Source organism: Phacochoerus africanus, chromosome 1 (genome assembly GCF_016906955.1).
Source record: "Phacochoerus africanus isolate WHEZ1 chromosome 1, ROS_Pafr_v1, whole genome shotgun sequence".
In the NCBI taxonomy this organism is placed as follows: domain Eukaryota; kingdom Metazoa; phylum Chordata; class Mammalia; order Artiodactyla; family Suidae; genus Phacochoerus; species Phacochoerus africanus.
In genome coordinates, this window is record NC_062544.1 from 87,301,109 (window position 1) to 87,322,774 (window position 21,666).

The following is a 21,666-nucleotide window of genomic DNA, read 5'->3' on the forward strand; positions in this document are numbered from 1 at the left end:
TATGGCTGTGCCATAGGCTGGCAGCTGCAGCTCCAATTCGACCCCTAGTCTGGGAACTTCCGTAAACAGCAGGTGCAGCCCTGAAAAAAAAATTTTTTTTAATGTCCTTGTTAATGACTCAAAGGCTCTGCTCTTGGGACCTTCTTAAAGACTACGTTGTGAATGGGTTTATTTTATATTTTTTATATATTGATAGCAGGTTGATATTTCTAAATTTTCAGGAATGGATAAATCATGTTTGTCATCTCTCTTTAACTATCAGTTTCCATACTATATTTATTTATAAGTATGTACAGTGAAATATTTAAGTCATTTCTTCATATTTTCCTTTATGTATGAATAAACCACTTTAATAATGATAAATTAATGAATATTTATTTTCAATATTCATTAATATGAGCTCTTCTATACCCTAAAGAAAACTATCTCATATGGGCTTACTATAATATTGTAGGAATTTCTTCTGTGTTTGTGTGATATCATTATTTGTTTTGAATTCAAGTATCAGAAACACATACAACAAGAGATATGTGGAAGAAGAATGGAAATCAGTATTTCAGGCCTGCAATCACAGAATGAAGTGCCTGTGAACCTGGGGGAGTGGTAAAGGACAGCCTCTGGAGGCACACTGCCAGGATTTCATTCCTACCCCTATACTTAGCTGCATGATCCTGGGCAAATGATTTAATGTCCCTGTACCTCAGTTTCTTCATCTGTAAAATGGAAAGGATAAAAATTATAGTACACCTACCTCATGGAGTTGGTATGATTAAGTTATTAATATATAAAGTACTTAGCACTTTGCCTCTGTAACTGGGAGCTGTTATATCAGCGACCAGACAGGGATAGCTGTGGGGGTGCAAGCTTTGTGTGCACTCTGAGGCCTATGGAAACTTGGAGGGTCAGTGTATAATTTAAAGATGGAAGAGGGCAAAACAAACTCTCACCATTGAGGGATAGCAATGCAGGTCCAGTATATTCATTTCTGTGGTTGCTAGAACAAATTACTACAAACTTGTGGCTTGAAACAACAGAAATGGGAGTTCCCTGGTAGCTCAGTGAGTTAAGGACCCAGTGTTGTCACTGCTGTGGCACAGGTTCAGCCCCTGGCCAGGGAATTTCTGCCATGCTACAGGAACAGCCAAAAACAAAACAAAACAAAACAAAAAAACAACGACGACAACAACAACAAAACAAACAAACAAACAAAACCCAGAAATGTATTCTCTCACAGTTCTAGGAACCAGTATTCTGAGATCAAGGTGACAGCAAGGCTGCATTCCCTCCAAAGGGTCTAGGGGAGAATCTATTCATTGCTTCTTCCAATTCTGGAAGCTGTTGGCATTGTTTGGCCTTCTTGGCTTGAAGCTGTATTATTCCAGTCTGTTCCTATCTTACCTTCACCTTCTCTGTGTGTTTTCTCCCTCTGCCTTTCCCTTACAAGGACACTTGTCATTGGATTTAGGGCCCACCCACATATCTAGGAAATGATCTCTTCATCTCAAAATCTTTAACTTAATTGCATATACAGAGACCCTGTTCTTATAGAAGATAATATACCTATAGTCTGGGAATCAGAACATGGACATCTTTGGAGGCCACCATTCAACTCACTACCCAAGTTTTTGTTTTCAGTTTGTTTGTTTGTTTTTTCATTTTACTGCTGCACCTGTAGCACATGGAAGCTCCTGGGATAGGGGTCAAATTGGAGCTGCAGCTGCTGGCCTACACCACAGCCACAGCCACAGCCACAGCAATACCAGATACAGTTGCATCTGTGACCTATGCCACAGCTTGCATCAACAGCTTGCATTAACCCATTGAGCAAGGCCAGGGATCAAACCCACATTCTTACAAACACTGTGTCAGGTTCTTAACCTGCTGAGCCACAACAGGAACTTCTACCCCAGTATTTTCAATCTTCTGATTTTTTTAAGCATAGTTAAGTAATAGGGATTTTTATGAGTAATCTCCCAATATTTGTTGCCTTAGATATAAAAAAAAGACAGGAAATGAAAAACTAAGGAATCATTTCAATTTTTTAGGAAAGTAGTAGTATATAGAATGCAAGCATAAAAAGGTCACAGTTAGCAAGAGTTAAGTCAGACACTCAGGTGCCCAAATAACTATTAAAAGAAGCTGAACGATAAATGGCAGTTCAATTATATATGACACAATTGTGTTTGTAAAGATTTGAAAGTCTGCCATCTTTAAGAAACATAGCACTGTTGATCCCATAGATTAAAAACACTCATGCATGTCTTCAGATTTGCTGAAAAGGCATGAAGTAACTGGTTTTTTTTTAATTTATTGAAGTATAGTTAGATTTACAATGTTGTGTTAATTTCTGCTATACAGCAAAGTGATTCAGTCATATATATATTACATATAACTGAATATATATATTTTTTTTCATATTCTTTTCTATTAAGGTTTGTCATAGGATGTTGAATATAGTTCCCTGTTTTATACAGTAGGACCTTATTGTTTATCCATTGTATATATAATAGGTTGCACCTGATAATCCCAAACTCCTAATCCTTCCCCTCTCTCCTTGATGACCCCAAGTCTATTCTCTGTCTGTAAGTCAGTTTCTGTTTTGTAGATAGGTACGTTTGTGTCATATTTTAGATTCCACCTGTAAGTGCTATCACATGATACTCATCTTTGACTTGTTTGACTTAGTATGGTAGTCTCTAGATCCATCCATGTCTCTGCATATGGCATATTTTCATTCTTTTTCAATGGCTGGGTAATATTCCATTGTGAGTATATATACATCTTTATCCATTCATCCATCAATGGATATTTAGGTTGTTTTCATACCTTGGCTATTGTAAATGGTGCTGCTATGAACATTGGGGTAAATATTTCTTTTCAAATTAGAGTTTTCTTTGGACGTATGCCCAGAAGTGGAATTGCTGGATCATATGGTAACTCTATTTTTAATTTTGTATGAAACCTCTATACTGTTTTCCATAGTATCTGCACCAATTAACATTCCCACCAACAGCGTAGTCTTTTCCTTCATAACTTCTCCAGCGTTTATTATTTGTAGATTTTTTTATGGTGGCTGTTCTGATGGGTATGAGATGATACCTCATTGTAGTTTTGATTTGTGTTTCTTTTTTTTGTCTTTTTTTTTGCCTTTTCTAGGGCCACTTCCCACAGTATATGGAGATTCCTAGGCTAGGGGTTGAATTAGAGCTGTAGCTGCTGGCCTACACCAGAGCCACAGCAATGCAGGATCCGAGCCGCATCTGCAACCTACACCACAGCTCACGGCAATGTCAGATCCTTAACCCACTGAGCAAGGCCAGGGATCAAACCTGCAACCTCATGGTTCCTGGTCGGATTCATTAACCACTGCACCACGACGATAACTCCAGATTTGCATTTCTATAATAATTAGTGATAATGAGCATCTCTTCATGTGCCTTTTGGACATCTGGGCATGAAGTAACTTTAGAATCGTGCACCCACACACAACCATATTATGGTTATCTCTGGGGGAACTTGACAGTTTGGAAGACATATCACCGTGTATCTTTTTCTGTTATTTTTATTTTTGAACCATGCCAAGGCAATAAATAAACTTTTCTTTAAGTCCATATGCCATATATCCAACACTCATTCCAAGACACAGTATACTTAAACTTACATTTGTAGTTCATGAAGCCAATGTAAAGTTTTTGCCATGTTTCGTCCATCATTTGTATGGGGTGTTGGGACCCCGTACAAGTTAAACCTATGGAAACTTGATGGGTTATACTTTCGGTTCTTTGCTTCTCCTATGGGGAGAAAAAAAAAAAAAGGAACCCTTCCGACTTAAGCAACACTAATAACCTTATCTTGCAAAAAAGAACATTATGGTTTCATGGTAAACGAAAATGAGAGTGGGAAAAAGAATGAAACCACAACAGTGCCGGGAATTGCACAGATCTAGCTACAGATGAGAGAAGCATTTTCCCACACAAGCTGGGAAGTGGTGGGACAAGATTTCCTTATGTTACTATTTGGAAATTAAGTAGAAAAATGATGTAAGAGAAAGACAAATATAAATGATGAAAAATTGTCCCCATCAATGTTAAGGAAACCCTGAAGATTGGGGGGAGGTATGGCAATGCTTTGGGAAGCCAGTGGCGCTTTGAACTATGCTAAGATTTGAGAGTTTGGTGTTTTTATACCTGCTCTCACTGAGATTTTCATTAGAACCCTCACACTCATTATAATCACCTATATCAGAGACATTAAAAGGGTGGTAGAGGGCTGAGAACCCAACAGGGAGGTCTTTAGATTTAAGATCTAATACTGTACTTTTTTCAGGTCATGATGTGGTTGGTATTAGCGTTCTATTTATAGGTAAGAAAGTAAGACTGAAACTAGAGATCTGCTAATAGGTTATGAAACAATAGGGAAAAGATAATTCAGCCTCACCAGTAACCCAAATAATGTGAATTAAAACAGTAACAATCATAATTTGGGTGCAGTCACAATTTGTCTCTCAGTTAAGCAAAAATAAAGATTGGCAAAGCTTGCTATTGGAGAGGATGCAGAGGAAAGGGAAATTCTCATTCATCGTAGGTGTGAGGACAAATTGGGGCTGCTATTCAGGTGACAGTTCAGCTCTAAGAGTGAAATTTTCAAGTATTCAGAAATCTAGGAATATATCCTAAGGAAACAGATCACGTTCATAAAGATATATAAACAATACAATATTGATACTGACCTGAAAAGACAGCTAAGATATTTACTACAATCAGGGAGAAGCAAATAGGAAAAAAAAATGCATGTATAGCAGGGAGCAAAACACACACGTATTCATCTACAAATGAGCAAAGAAAAACATATATGAAAGTATCATCTATGGCAGACTGACAACTGTAGGAGATTTTCTTTGTGTTTTATGTATTTCTATAGAGCCTATATTTTATACAAGAAATATCTATTACTTCGGTAGTAATTTAAGCGGTTTTTTTTTTGGTCTTTTCTAGAGCCGCACCTGTGGCATATGGAGGTTCCCAGGCTAGGAATCCAATTGGAGCTGTAGCAGCGGGCCTACTCCAGAGCCACAGCAACGTGGGATCTGAGCCACGTCTGTGACCTACACCACAGCTCACAGGCAATACCAGATCCTTAACCCACTGAGGGGAACTCCTAAGTATATTTTTAAAAGGTTGTTATTAATGGAGTTCCTGTTGTGGCTCGGTGGTTAATGAATCTGACTAGGAACCATGAGGTTGTGGGTTCAATCCCTGGCCTCGCTCAGTGGGTTAAGGATCTGGCGTTGCCGTGAGCTGTGGTGTAGGTCACAGATGCGGCTGGGATCCCGTGTGCTGTGGCTCTGGCATAGGTTGGCAGCTGCAGCTCCGACTGGACCCCTATGGAAACCTCCATATGCCGTGGGTTTGGCCCTGGAAAGGACAAAAAGACAAAAAATAAATTAAAAAATAAAAGGTTGTTATCGTTATTGAATGGTGTCCTTGAGATGTTGTAAGTTAAAAAATTTAAATGTATATAGCATGTTCCTCAAAAGCGTGGAGGTCATTATCACACTTAACTGAAAGTAGAAAGCTCAGAGGTTGGGGGTTAGAAATGTGTTCTAAAAAAAAAAAAAAAAGGAGTTCCCATCATGGCACAGTGGTTAACGAATCTGACTAGGAACCATGAGGTTGTGGGTTCGATCCCTGGCCTCGCTCAGTTGATATGTGTTCAACATATCAACTGTAGTTATCTCTGACTAGTGGGATTTCAAGGTTACATTTTCCTTTTTTTTTTTTTTGTCTTTTTAGGGCCGCACCCGTGGCATATGGAGGTCCCCAGGCTAGAGGTTGAATCGGAGCTACAGCTGCCAGCCTACACCACAGCCACAGCAACCAAGGATCCTTAACCCACTGAGTGAGGCCAGGGATCCAACCACAACCTCCTGGTTCCTAGTCGGATTCATTTCCACTGCACCACGACAGGAACCCCTACATTTTCTTTTTCTTCATTTTTTACATGATATATACATTCTCTACAATGTATGACATATTTTATGGTAAAAAAAAAAAGTGCTTCATTAATGAGAAAAAATAAAAATAAAGAATTGGATTCTATTCCTTTTCAAGAGGCTAGTGAAACTTCTGCAAAAATCAGCAAATGAAAGTAGAGTAGTAAAGTCATGTTATAGTCCATTAGAGATCTTCTAAATATATTTTTAAAAATCCACACTATTTTTCCTCCAATTGCTCAATACATGTAAGATGTCTCATTAAAAAATGTCTATAACAGGTTAGGGGTTGGGGAGGGACTGTAGGTTTGGGATGGAAATGCTATAAAATTGGGTTACGATGATTGTTGTACAACTATAAATGTAATAAAATTCATTGAGTTAAAAAAGTTGTCTATATTCATTGATATAGTTCTTTTTTAAAGCAACTAGATAGCATTGGATTAGATTGTGCAATAAATGCTAAATTTTTGCAAAAACAAATAAAATATTTTCACAAGAGAGGGAGAGATGGAAGGAGGAAGCTAGAGGGAGGAAATGAAGGCAGGAAGAGGGCTAGGGAAGTAGAGATGGGGGAGATATAGCGAGAAGTCTTCCCAAGGCCAGCGGGATGACCAAGTGGGTGGAAGCAGCCAAAATCTGGAAGAGAAGATGGAAATGGTCTCGGGAACAGGATCATACTGGGATGTGTGAGGACCCAGCAGAGACTGGTCACAAAAGAAGGGAAGGGCAGATTCCACACAGTGGAGCAGAGGGCACAGGAGAGAAGCCCTAGGAATGATTCGAAGTTTAGGAGGAAGCGTACAAGAAGGAGCATGATATGGAAGGACCAGGAGAAGAAAAGTAAAGAAGTAAAAAGGGAGCAAGGGAGAGAAGAGCTTTGTGCTGCAGTAAAGGGCTAGTCTTGCTTCTAACTAATGCAGATTAGTTCATGGATCATGCCCAATCCATGGGCTCTCCCAGGGCCTGAATCAGTTTTCTCAATCCTCTCTTAGATAATGATTCGATTTAGCATCAATACATCAACAATCAAACATCCAATGCCTTTTTATTTATTTATTTATTTATTTATTGCCATTTCTTGGGCTGCTCCCTTGGCATATGGAGGTTCCCAGGCTAGGGGTCGATTCGGAGCTGTAGCCACTGGCCTATGCCAGAGCCGCAGCAACACGGGATCTGAGCCGCATCAGCAACCTACACCATAGGTCATGGCAACACCGGATCCTTAACCCACTGAGCAAGGCCAGGGATCAAACCTGCAACCTCATTCTTCCTAGTCGGATTCATTAACCACTGAGCCACGACGGAAACTCCATCCAATGCCTTTTAATTATGCTATAGAATAATTCTAATAATAGACTACTTTGAAGATCACTTAATAAGAAGAACAGTAATGATAATAATAATTATTGAGCCTTTGCTGTGTTCCAGGCACTGTGCTAAGCATTTTGCAGACATTCACTTCAACCTCACAATATTATTACCCCCATTTAAGAAATTAAAATAGATGATAATAAAATATTCAAGGTGTAAAAGATAATAAATGGACAAGCTAGGACTTGAACCTGATGTGATTTGAAATTTTCTGCACTTGTCCACTATCTGATATTCCTCATAAAAAGCTAAGCACTTAGAATAATGCTGATATTTGAATCCAAATGTTATTTTTAAGCCTAAAGCCATTTAAAAAAGATTAGACTACCTAACATTTAACCTTACTAAGCAATTTTTTTTGTTTTAATGATACATATTTTTCTACATTTTATACACAAAATGCATATGTGTTTCTGGCTATCAGGGCTTGTAACCTCATAAGCAATAAGTTATGATTTATTGGTCACCAGGCATTTAAACTTTAAGCACATTATCTCCTTTATTCCTCTTCACAAATCTGAGGTCTGTAACCTCAGGCCTGTTTTACGCTGGAGGACACTTACCCACAAAATAATCATTGTGAGAAACAACATACAGATCATGTCCTGCCTGTCCTTCTTCAAATACTTCTTCGTAGGGTTTTGGTGGGTTCACCACATCTCCAAGGGATAATTCTGAAGGAAGAATTAAGGAAATCAGTTTTAAGATATTTTTCTTCTATTTATAACATATTTTACAATGTTTTATTAAAGGATAGTTGATTTACAATGTTCTGTAAATTTCTGTACAGCAAAGTGACCCAGTCATACAATATATATACATTTTTTTTCTCATCTTATCTTCCATCATGTGCTATTACAAGAGACTGGATATAGTTCCCTGTGCTATATCCCAGTAGGACCTCATTGCTTATTTATATTTATAACATATTTAAATTGACTAGAGCAAATGACAGACTAGGTAAACTGACTGCATAAGCTCCTTGGGCACAAAGCCGACATACATAGAGATTTTTTATGAAAGACAGGAGCAACCTAGGCATCACTGTCTTAAGGACCCCTCCTCCGCCACACTCTTGAGCTGGCTCACTCCTTAGAATTCTGAAGAATGTCAGAACTCCGAATGGGTTAATCGCTTTCATTGTCCTGAGCTGTATTCCCAGCCCAGTTAAATTCTCGATTCTGAGCATCTCAGGATAATTTTTATTTTACATTGCTCCAGACTTGGCAAGATGATCTAGGCAAATTTGAATCACAAATTAGTTTCAGAAACCCTGATGCCCTGTGGGGAAGACTTGATGCAAATTTTAGCAGCTGTAGACAAGGAGCACAAAGACTGAATATGTTTTGATGTGAATATCCATCTTAAAAGTAGCCAGTAAACTGTGACTTCTGGATTTGGGATGGATTTTTGTGCTAGGGGTGGGGTCGTGGGTTAATGTTGAACAATTTTTAAGTCTGCATTATGTTTAAAAATATTAATTATTTAAAAGTTAAAATTTTTAATTTTATATGTGAAAATACTTCCTGTTGGCTACAAGAGAAGCTCAAGTGGTGTCTTATGTGCTGTTAAATATATATTATATACTTTGGAAGAAGAAAAAAAAAAAAAGTAGCCAGAAGTTGCAGGGAAATCACTGGGATCAGGAAGAAATTCTCCCTCCTACTGGTCCCAATCCTAGAGCTAGAAGATATTTGTTAAACAGCTGCTTTCCCAGGACTAGTGGCCCCGGTGTTACATACAGAAAATTATTTTTGTTTTTATTGTTGTACGTAATGATTTTTAGGTATAATTCCATTTATAATTTCACCCTTCTCTTTCTACTTAACAACATAATGCATTAAGACGTTTTCTTTTTCGGGAATTTCTGACAAGAAGTGGGATCTGTAAAGCAAACAGTTAAGAACACCGGGTGATCCTACTCAAAAAATCCTATAAGACAATGCTTCTTTTTGATGTAGGAACCCATTACACCTTTTAATACGCACATACACGTTTTGGAACATTCTTTATATTACATATTTATTTACTTATTTATTTTTGTCTTTTTGTCTGCTCTAGGGCCACACCCTTGGCATATGAAGGTTCCCAGGCTAGGGGTCTAATCAGAGCTGTAGCCACGAGCCTATGCCAGAGCTACAGCAACGCAGGATCCAAGCCGCGTCTGCAACCTACACCACAGCCCACGGCAACGCCAGATCCTTAACCCACTGAGCAAGGCCAGGGATTGAACCTGCAACCTCATGGTTCCTAGTCAGATTCGTTAACCACTGAGCCATGACGGGAACTCCTCTATTACATATTTAAATGAAGCATATCTAGACAGTACTTTCCATATTAAATGAACTAAACCTAGATGGCAGTTATGATATAATCACTGTAATAATGTAATGCCATGTCTACTTTTTTTTAATTTTATTGAAATTAATTGACTTACAATGTATGTTTCAAGTACAGCAAGGTGACTCAGATACATATATATATGTATATATGTGTGTGTATATTCTTTTTCAGATTCTTTTCCATTATATGTTATTACAGGACATTGAGTATAGTTCCCCGTGCTATACACTAGGTCCTTGTTGGTTATCTATTTTATATAGCTGGGTGTATGTTAATCCCAAACTCCTAATTTATCCCTCCCCTCCCTGCCATGTCTTCTTAAATGCAATTTTTAATCCTATTTGAAAGGGGAAAAAAAGATATTTTATCTGTTCTAAAAGACATTTTTCATGTTTCAAATGTTAACCAATTTTAACCTTAGCTCTGACACAATAAAGTACAGCAGCAGATTTTGCCTATTCTAGGAGAAAAGCATTCTTTATCTCCAGAACGGATGTTACCATGTTAAGAAAAATAATATAATGGACCTTCTGGTTGAAAAAAAGATAAACTCCTAGAGCAAAGCCTTAATGGGTTCAGAAAGACAAAGAGAGAAGCAAATTTTTCTGCAGAATGAAGAAAAAAAAAGATGGAATTTGAGGTCTCCTGTAATAAGACCCCTGGAGGGAGAGGGTAAGCTGCCTGAAAAGACTAGTGGGGTAGGGAGTGAGGGGGATAAATGTGAGGAAGATATAAAGGAAAGCACTCAACAACATGCCAGGAGCTGGGGCTACAGAAGAAATACTGGCATGTAACCAGTTTTGTTTTTGGTGGTGGTTTTTTTAACAGCCACACCTGCAGCATATGGAATTTCCAAGGCTAAAGGTCAGTCAGAGCTGCAGCTGCAGGCCTGCAGCCCAGCAACACTAGATTTGAGCCACATCTACAGCCTATGCTGCAGTTTGCTGCAACACAGGATCCTTAACCCACTGAGCGAGGCCAGGGATTGAACTCTCATCCTCTTGGATACTAGTTGGGCTTGGAACCTGCTGAGCCACAATGAGAATTCAGGCCTGTGACCAATTCTATTCTAAGTTGTTCACTGAAAGATGTGTTCCAGTCCCTCTCAGAATTTGAGTGGGATCTGCTCTGATATTGCCTGTTTAGTTAGTGTGCAGGTAGACTTGTGAATGTGCATGAATGAGTGTGGCATGCTGCAGTTACCAAACTTATCTGTAGGTGGTCTATTGTATGAAACAGAGTGTCATAGTTACAGATTAGGAACACATCAGAGGCATTAATGGAAATAAAACCCACAAATAGATGCCCTGGAGGAAGGGACATCTGCCCCTATAGTTGGCCCCAATGTAAATTTCCCTGAATCCCTTTCCTGTCTTCACACCGGCTCCACTTTGCCCCCTGAAATATCCTCTCCAAACCCTGAGCTCTTCCTAGATACACATCTGCTCTAAGCTTCTGGGTCTGAGAGTAACTTTTTTGCTATGACCCCATCTTTCTTTTTTTTCTTTTTCTTTTCTTTTCTTTTTTTTTTTTAGGGCCATACCCATGGCATATGGAAGTTCCCAGGCTAGGTGTTGAATGGGAGCTGTAGCTGCAAGCCTACATCACAGCCACAGCAACTTGAGATCTGAGCTGTGTCTGTGACCTACACCACAGCTCACGGCAATGCCGGATACTAGTCAGGTTTGTTACTGATGAACCACAGTGTGAACTCCCCCATCTTTCATTCTGAAATCATCCTTTATAACAGCACTAAACAAATCCCAATGGGATATTTAATCCCATTTTTAAAGAAGCCTTATTTTATCACCCCCGCCCCATCTGTTATTTGTACTACCTCTGATGATGGCTGTCCCAAATGTCGTATTAGGTACATCCAAGCCTTTAGGTAATCCTGGCGTCTGATCATGAGATTTTCCTAAAGGTGCCCGTTGATTGCTAAAATATACTGATTCCTTTTTATCTTTGATTTTCTGTTGAAATGTTGTAATAGGCTGTGGGTTTATCAATACCTTTGCCTAAAGAAATCACACAAAGCAAAGATGTAACAACAAAAGAAGTTTAAAATTTTGATTTTTTTTTATTGTTGCTTTTTGTTTTGTTCTTTGCCACACATATAGAGTTACCAGGCCAGGAATCAGATCTGAACTGCAGTTGCAATCTACACCACAGCTGCAGCAATACCAGATCCTTTAAACCCACTGTGCCAGCCAGGGATTGAATTTGTGTCCTGGTGCTGCAGAGATGCTGCCAATCCCATTGTGCCACAGTGAGGACTCCAAAAGTTAAAAAAAATGGAAAACCGAAACTCTAATCAATAGCTGGGGAAAGAGAATATTATTGTAGGAAAACATTTCATTATCATTGCCTTGGCTCACCTTCAAATGAACTGTCAGAATTGCAGCTACTCAGCTTAAACATGCCTAAACATGATTTTTCATTGGGGCTAAAATGTTTAGGAGGGCAGCTTCCTGGTTACTTAACTCAAAGATTCCAGAAAAGTGGGAATGGCAAGCACAAGAGTCATGTGATTGCCACCTACTCCCTCCAGATATAAGATCAGGTCTTCCAATCCTAGACTGTCTACTCAATAAGTAGTAGGTAATGCTAAGACCCTATGTGCACCTTCGTGCCTCCAGGCAATATCACCCAGCCTTTGTCCTCACTGGCCATTAAAAAACCTTGACAGCACGTTTCCTGTGAGAAAATGAAGTGCAACTCTGCTTTTATTATCTGAAGAGAGAATAAATAAATATGGTCTGTGGCTTAACACATTGATTTTTCTATACCCTCTTGGCTACTGCTGCTTTTGGATTTTTTTCACTGCCCAAGATTAAGAGTGAGAAGAAGCTTGGAAGTGATGATTTCACTAATGTCCCATTTGTGCATTTTCATCTTTCTTTTTTTTTTTTGGCTTTTTAGGGCTACACTTGAGCATATGGAGGTTCCCAGGCTAGGGGTCTAATCGGAGCTACAGCTGCCAGCCACAGCCACAGCCACAGCAACTCAGGATCTGAGCCACATCTGCGACCTACACCCAGCTCATGGCAACACCAGATCCTTAACACACTGATTGAGGCCAGGGATCGAACCTGCAAACTCATGGTTCCTAGTCAGATTCTTTTCCACTGTACCATGACAGGAACTCCTGCATTTTCATCTTGGTAAGTTAATAAAGTAGAGGGGAAAATAGAAATGAAGTTACCGGTATTGAAATTTTAGATCTTATCCCATGTGTCAAATACGGTGCGATTTGGGGGTCGTTTGCTCTGCCATAAAATACTCTTTCGGCTCCAGCAGGTGGATATCTGAAGTTGAAAAATTTTTTTGCCTCAGGTGGGGTCATTAGCTGCAAACAGGGAGAGAAGAAAATAGAATTATCAAGTTCAGTTTATTAGATATTAGCGAGACTGCTCTGTACCAATCACTGAATACTGTTCAAGACAGTAAGAATGTAAGAAGTACCTAGGGAACTGCAGCCCCAAATAATCAAACATTCTAAAATTTTTGATTTGATTTTTAATGGGAAAAAAACACATTATTTTTTTATTTATGTGTTTATTTTGTCTTTGTTGTTGTTGTTTGTTTGTTTGTTTGTTTTTGGTCTTTTCTAGGGCTGCTCCCTTGGCATATGGAGGGTCCCAGGCTAGGGGTCTAATCGGAGCTGTAGCCACCAGCCTACGCCAGAGCCACGGCAAGGCCAGATCCGAGCCGTGTCTGTGACCTACACCAAAGCTCACGGCAACGCTGGATCCTTAACCCACTGAGCAAGGCCAGGATCAAACCCGCAACCTCGTGGTTCCTAGTCGGATTTGTTAACCACTGAGCCACGAAGGGAACTCCTTATTTTGTCTTTTTAAGGCCGCACCCACGGCATATGGAAGTTCCCAGGCTAGGGGTTGAATCAGAGCTGTAGATGCCAGCCTAAGCCACAGCCACAGCAACGTGGGATCCAAGCCATGTCTGTGATCTATGCTGCACCTTGGAGGAACACCAGATCCTTAATATGCTGAGTGAGGCCAGGGATCGAACTCATGTCCTCATGGATATGACGAGAGCTCGATAAACCACATTTTTTTTTTAAGTTATATTTAAAAAACAACCAGGAAGTATCCAGGTTAGGAAGCATACCCTAAATGACTATTTCTTATTTAAATAAATGGAATCTCTGGTGATTTTTGTAGAGCCGGAAATCGTAAGCCTGAAATTTGTACTTCTTTGGACAAACTTAGAAGGCCTCAAAACACAGTTTTTTAAAAATACAAATTAATCACATTAAATTAACACAGCTTTTCATAAAGAATGTTGAGGGAGGAGTTCCCATCGTGGCGAAGCAGAAATGAATCCGACTAGCTCAATTCCTTGCCTCGCTTATTGGGTTAAGGATCTGGCATTGCCATGAGCTGTGGTGTAAGTCGCAGACATGGCTCTGATCCAGAGTTGCTGTGGCTGTGGTGTAGGCCGGCAGCTATAGGTCTGATTAGACCCCTAGCCTGGGAACCTCCATATGCCATGGGTGTGGCCCTAAAAAATAAAAAGACAAAAAAAAAAGAATGTTGATGGTTTTTCATCTTATGTATACAAATGCTTATTGAAAGCACTTACCCTGGGAAGTTTTTCAGTCAAGCATGTTGCAACTCTGTATCCAATTGGAAGAACTTTCCCTGCCTAAGGAAAAAAAAAAGCAATAATTGGTCATCGTCAGGGGAGAAGGGGAGCCTTTTGAAACAGAATGTATTTCAAATTTGCCCTATGCGTCTAATGCTATAACATTACTTTCAACTACTTAACACAGTTAAGAAAAATAGTAAGAACAAATAGAAAATCTAAAACAATCCTGATGTATAATATAACAATAAATACTATACATATTCAAGTGTACCCTTTTTTACAATGCACTGTGAGCGATCCATCCAATTATAGGAGCTCTGTGACATTCAACTTTCAGAAATAATCTTGGAGTTCCTGTCGTGGCTCATCGGTTAACAAACCTGACTAGTATCCATGAGGACGCAGGTTTGATCCCTGGCCTTGCTTAGTGGGTTAAGGATCCAGCGTTGCCATGAGCTGTGGTGTAGACCGGCAGCTGTAGCTCTGATTGGACCCCTAGCCTGGGAACCTCCAGATGCCATGAGTGCAGCCTTAAAAAGATAAAAAAAAAAAAAAAAAGAATTACCTGAAAATAAAGGTACTTAAATAAATAAATAAAATATATATTTAAAAAAAAAAGAAATAATCTTGCCATTGTCCACAGGTTAATTATCATCTGTACCGTTATTATCAGGACAATGAGAGTATGGCTGAATTTAAGCTAAACACAAGATAAAGTGTTAAGTATTTCTGAGTAGGTGTGTTTTCCTGAAGGTATATTTCCACCAGCACCCTAATTTTTTGCATATGCGAACATGTCACCCCTGGCCAAGTTTTTTCATAAAATGTCTCAGATTTCACTTGGCTCCATTCAACTTGGGTTTTATCTGCCCTTCCTTTGCCCAAGCAAAGATTTTAACAGTTCATTCCCAGCAATGCACCTCTTATCTATTTCCCCTTTATCAGTTCAAGGCAGATGATAGTTACTTCTCTAAAGCACAAGCTTCTTCTTAAAAAACTGAAAGAAGGAGTTTCCGTCGTGGCTCAGTGGTTAACAAATTCGACTAGGAACCATGAGGTTGCAGGTTTCATCCCTGGCCTTGCAGAGTGGGTTAAGGATCCATCATTGTGGTGAGCTGTGGTGTAGGTTGCAGACTCGGCTCGGATCTGGCATTGCTGTGGCTGTGGTGTAGGCAGGCAGCTACAGTTCCAATTAGACCCCTAGCCTGGGAACCTCCATATGCCTTGGGTGCGGCCCTAAAAGGATAACAGACCAAAATAAATAAATAAATAAAAATAAAAAAATAAAAAACTGAAAGAAGCTTCCCATTAAGAATGGAGGAGTGTGGAGTTTCCGTCGTGGCTCAGTGGTTAGCGAATCCGACTAGGAACCATGAGGTTGCGGGTTCGATCCCTGGCCTTGCTCAGTGGGTTAAGGATCTGGCGTTGCCCTGAGCTTTGGTGTAGCTTGCAGACGCGGCTCGGATCCCGTGTTGCTGTGGCTCTGGCGTAGGCTGGTGGCTACAGCTCTGATTAGACCCCTAGCCTTGGAACCTCCATATGCCAAGGGTGCGGCCCTAGAACAGGCAAAAAGACAAAAAAAAAAAAAAAGAAAGAAAAAGAATGGGGGAATGGTGGGATAAACTAGGAGTTTGGGATTAACATAGACACACTATTATATGTAAAATACAAAGCCACAGGGAACTATATTCATTATCTTGCAATAACCTATCATGGAAAAGAATCTGAAAAAGAATTTATTTCTATATACATGAAATTGAATCTGGATTTCCCATCTTGGCTCCGTGGAAACAAATCTGACTAGCATCCATAGGGACACAGGTTCGATCCTTGGCCTCCATCAGTAGATTAAGGATCTAGCGTTGCCGTGAGCTGTGGTGTAGGTCACGGACGTGGCTCGGATCCCAAGTTGCTGCCATTGCTGCAGCTGTGACGTAGGCCAGTAGCTACAGCTCCGATTGGATTCCTAGCCTGGAAACCTCCATATGCCGCAGATTCAGCCCTATAAAATCCAAAAACATAAATAAATAAAACTGAATCACTTTTCTGTACGCCTGAAACTAACACAACTTTGTAAATTAACTATACTTCAATTAAAAAAATAAATATGTAAGGAGAAGAAAGTGTGTTCTAGGTCTGTGGAGAGGCATGGGGTGAATACAGAGAAAAGCAGAGTGGTCGAGAGTTGTGTGGGTGGATGAATGTGAAGGTGTTGGCAGGGGGATGGATGGATTAGATACATGGAGGGATGGATGGATGACACAGACAGAAAGTTTATTATGTTAAATGTTAAGTGAGGAATTTCTCTTAGGAGGAGAACCATCAAGGATTAAGAGAGTATCTTGTTGACATCTCTGAGTAAAAATGAGGAAGCCTACAGACATGGTTAGACAGAGAAGTGAACTGCTTTGCTTAAAAAAAAAAATAAGAGAAAATACGAACTATTGATGGGATAGGCTAAGGAAGGGAGGATTAAGGGAGATGATAGAAAGATTAAGAAAAAGGTGGGGGAGTTCCTGGAGTGGCTCAGCGGTTAACAAATCTGACTAGCATCCATGAGGATGCAGGTTTGACCCCTGGCTTTGCTCAGTGGGTTAAGGATCTGGCATTGCCGAGAGCTGTGGTGTAGGCTGACAGCTATAGCTCCGATTAGACCCCTAGCCTGGGACCTCCATATACTGTGGGTGTATCCCTAAAAAGCAAAAAATGGAAAAAAAAAAAAAAAGGAAAAAAGGTGGGAGGAGGGCAAGTTCCAGGAACCAGGCATGGGGCCTGGTTGGAGGGATGGGGAGCAAAATGAGAAACTGGGCAGTGACAAGCAGCCCAGCCTTAATGCCAAATCTTGAGTAAATTCTACACTGTGTGAGAAGAACATTGTATACAAAAGGGAAGGGGCTATGGTTCTAACTTGGGCTGAAGCAGGGTTGGGAAAAGGGAGAAGAGACACAATTGATTTTTTTTTTCTTTTTGTTTTTTATAATTGTTTAATTTTTTAAATTTGAGATCCAAGTGATTTTTAATTCAACTGGAAATTGTAAGAAATCTCAGAGATATGAGGCAATAAAAAGTCTCTCTGGCTCTACATGTTATAGAAGCTCCAGCCATTCTTTTAAATATTCAATAGAAAGATTACCTCATAAGGCTGGGGATGCCCAAGGCAGCTATACTCCAAGCGACAGACGATTAGATAGAAAGAAGGATGGACTGATTGATGATGCATCAGTCAGTGACCTACTGATCACTTTACTTGTCCCTCATCTGCTTCTCTTCCAAGTGTTTGACCGTGGATATTCTGAGTTTCTATCATTGCAAACATTCTATTGGACCGTCCTCATAGAGTTGCCCACTTGAAGAACAATTTGAGGAGCTCCCACTGTGTCACAGTGCGTTAAGCATCTGAATGCAGCAGCTTGGTTTTTATCCCTGGCCCAGCACAGTGCATTAAAAGTCCTGCTTAGCTGCAGCTGTGGCATAGGTCACAGCTGTGACTCAGATTCAGTCCCTGGCCTGTGAACTTCCATATGTCATGGGTGTGGCCATAAAAAAACAACAAGAAACAAACAAAAAACCCCAATAAGAAAAGCAATTCGGGAGTTCCATCATGGCTTGGCAGTAACGAACCCAACTAGTATCCATGAGGACTCGGGTTTGATCCCTGGCCTCACTCAGGGGTTAACAGTCCCTCGCTGCTGTGAGTTGTGGTGTAACAGCTGCAGCTCCAATTCGACCTCTAGCTTGGGAGCAAGTTGATTCCAAATCAGTGCTATAATCAGGTTTTGATGTCCTCAGGCCGTTTGATTAGAGACACAAAAATGGAAGTCATTCTGTTTGATTTCTTTCTTTTTTTGTGGGGAAGGGGGGAGGTCTTTTTAGGGTTGCATCCCTGGCATATGGAAGTTCCCAGGCTAGGGGTCAAATCGAGGCTGCAGCTGCCGGTCTAAGCCACAGCTCACAGCAACTTGGGACCCTTAACCCACTGAGTGAGGCCAGGGATCAAACCCCAGTTCTCATGGGTACTAGTCAGGTTCATTACCATTGATCCATGACAGTAACTCCCCATTCTGTGTGATTTCCATCTCCCATGTCATAATGTGTTATATCTCCCTCATCTCTTCCAGACATGGGTTTCTTTTTATTTCAGTGTTTCTAGGGATGCCTGTTCATCAATTTGAGGTGTAAAGAATAGCAGAATTTGCCACCCCAAAATATGCCTTTTGGCATGAGGATTATTTCGAACCATTTTACAAAGGAAATCACTTGTAAAGGTATCTACCTCTCTGTATTAGGAAGAGAAGGTTGACTTTGACTTTTTTTTTTTTTTTTTTTTTTGGCTTTTCAGGGCCACACCAGCCACACATGGAGATTCCCAGGCTAGGGGTTGAATCAGTTACAGCTGCCAGCCACAGCCATAGCCACAGCCACAGCCATGCCAGATCCAAGCCACATCTGCAAACTACACTGCAGTGTGTGGCAACGCCAGATCCTTAACCCACTAAGCAAGGCCAGAGATCGAACCCAAAATTTCATGGAGACTATGTCGGGTCCTTAACCCACTGAGCCATGGGGAGATCTCCTGGGTCTTTTTGTTAAGCTGTCTTTTTTCAACTGGAGGTCTCAGCCAAGAATTCAGAAGAGTAGAGGAAAAATGATTTCCCCTCCCCTATCACTTCTCCACTGAGCTCCACAAAATGAATTCACTCTATTCTTCACAGCCTACACTCTTAATTTGGCTACCCCAAACACACTCTTCAAGTTTAGTGAAAATCTGTTGTGCAAATTTTCATGTAGTCCAGTAAGAGACAAACAGAATGAACTTGTGTTTTATTTACATAGATGTAAATACAACAAATATGCAACAATAAGCAAATGTTTACATAAAATGTGGTACCTTCCAATGAAACACTCTTGTGGATTCATTTAAAATGATAGATATAAATCATTTAGTGGTATAGGAAAATGTTCATGATATAACATGAATTAAAACAAAGATGTACATTTGTATCATACAGGTACAAAGAAGTGCATCTCTATACACAATACACACAGAACACATGACAGGGAGTTCCCATTGTGGCTCAGCAGGTTAGCAACCTGACTTAGTGTCTGTGACGATTCAGGTTCCATTCCTAGCCTCACTCATCAGTGTTGCAAACTGCAGCATAAGTTGCAGATGTGGCTCAGATCCGGTGTTGCTTTGGCTGTGGTGTAGGCCTGCAGCTGCAGCTCTGATTGGACCCCTAGTTCAGGAATTTCCATATGCCATAGGTGAGGCTGTAAAAAGAAGAAGAAAAAAAAAAGAACACATAGATTAAAAAGTTGTTAGCTATGATTGCTATTTCTAAGTAGAGAGATCCATGTGCTTTTATTTTCTTCTTTGAACAGTTTTCTCACTATTTTACCATGTACTACTTTATTAAGCCAAAAAAAAAGGCAATGAAAGGTTATCAAAAAGTCAATAAACAATATCAAATAGAAGGCAAACAGCTGTAGATTCACTAGAAATAAGAAGGAGAATCAAAAGTATGTAGAGCCAGGACAGAATTTAGGAGCAGCTATGATTAGCCACCTTGGGTTCTACTTCCTCAGCTCTAAAGAGTTGGGGGCTCAGCTGATCCCAGTGACCTCCACCCCAACCTGATAAATGGTCATTTTAAAAAAATGTTTATTTTATTGAAGTATAGTTGATCTACAATGTTGTGTTAATTTCTTCAATACAGCAGTGATTCAGTTCTACATATATACATTCATTGTCTTATTTTTTCCATTATGGTTTATCATGGGATATTAAGTATAGTTCTCTATGCTATGCAGCAGGGAAGTTTTATATATATATAAAAGTAATAGTTTGCATCTGCTAATCTCAAACTCCCAGTCCATCCACTCCCTCTCCCCTCCCCCTTGGCAACAAGTCTATTTTCTATGTCTGTGAGTCTGTTTTGTAGATAGGTTCATTTATGTCTTATTTTAGATAGTGCATATAAATGATATCACATGGTATTTTTCTTTGACTTACTTTACTTAGTATGATAATCTCTAGGTCCATCTTTGTTACTGAAAAAGGGCATATTTCATTCTTTTTTTATTTTTTATTTTTTTTGTCTTTTTGCCTTTTCTAGGGCCACACCTGTGGCACATGGAGGTTCCCAGGCTAGGGGTCTAATCGGAGCTGTAGCCACTGGCCTATGCCAGAGTCACAGCAACACAGGACCCGAGCCATGTCTGTGACCTACACCACAGCTCATGGCAATGCCGGATCCTTAACCCACTGAAAAAGACCAGGGATTGAACCCAAAACCTCGTAGTCCCTAGTTGGATTCGCTAACCACTGAGTCACGACGGGAACTCCTATTTCATTCTCTTTTATAGCTGAGTAGTATTCCATTGTATGTTTGTATCATGTCTCCTTTACGCATTCATCTGTCAGTAGACTTTAGGTTGTTTCCATGTCTTGACTATTATAAATAGTGCTACCATGGAGACTGGGGTGAATGTGTCTTTTTGTCTGGATATATATAAAGGGCATTTGTCTTTGATTTCATCCATCAGTCTTTTACTGAATTTTTATTTAGGTTATCAAAATATTTAAGTTCTGAAATGTTCTTCCTTCTCTATTCTTTAAAAAGTTCAGTCTTGTCTTCTGAATGCAACAACTTTTATCTCTCAGGTAGCTTTTCTGTGTGCTTACGTTTTCCCTGTTCCCTCTGGCTTTTCTATTAGCTTGTTTGAGCCCTGCCCTTCGAGTTGGCTCATCTGTGCACAAAGTTAGGCTCCACAAAATGATACGTAGCTCCATGGGTTACAAGACTTGTTGACTCTCTGTCTTTCCTATATGATGATCAGACAATGAGGCAGCCTTTATTTTGGTAGAGCTCCCAGTATCAGTTTTTCCCCCATGCTATTCAGAATTTCCAGAGAACAGTAATACAGTAATAGTACTAATAACAGGTGACAATTATAAAGCACAGAGCGAATGGTGGACACTGTTCTAAGGGCTTTCTGTGTATTAATTCACTTACTACTCATAATGATTGCCACCATGTAGGTACTCTTATCATCTCCCTTGTGAGCAAACCAAGGCACCGACAGGTTGAGTGACATGGTTACACTGCTTCCATACTGGCAGATATCTGAACCCAAGCAGGCTGACCACTGAGTCTCTATTCTCATTCCTGATACCCTGCTGTCTCTCTACTCACTGCCTACTGGCAACTGGTCCTGGGCCTGTTGGGAGAGGAAGCTAGGAAAATGCCCATGAAGAAAGTACACTTGCACTTATTATTATTAATGCCCCATCTTCAGCCTGGAGCTGCTCCCCTGCCTAATCTTCAGTTTGGTGACTTTTGGTT

At 40.0% G+C, this 21,666-nt stretch overlaps 1 protein-coding gene across 1 annotated transcript in view; it reads right to left on the bottom strand.

Annotated features, from left to right (window-relative positions):
* EFHB (EF-hand domain family member B) overlaps window positions 1-21,666 on the bottom strand; it is a 62,043-nt gene that overhangs the window by 28,710 nt on the left and 11,667 nt on the right. The window contains 5 exon segments of the mRNA XM_047769056.1: window positions 3,662-3,791; window positions 7,930-8,040; window positions 11,547-11,727; window positions 12,915-13,058; window positions 14,315-14,377. Of these exon segments, the coding sequence (XP_047625012.1) occupies window positions 3,662-3,791; window positions 7,930-8,040; window positions 11,547-11,727; window positions 12,915-13,058; window positions 14,315-14,377 (629 nt within the window).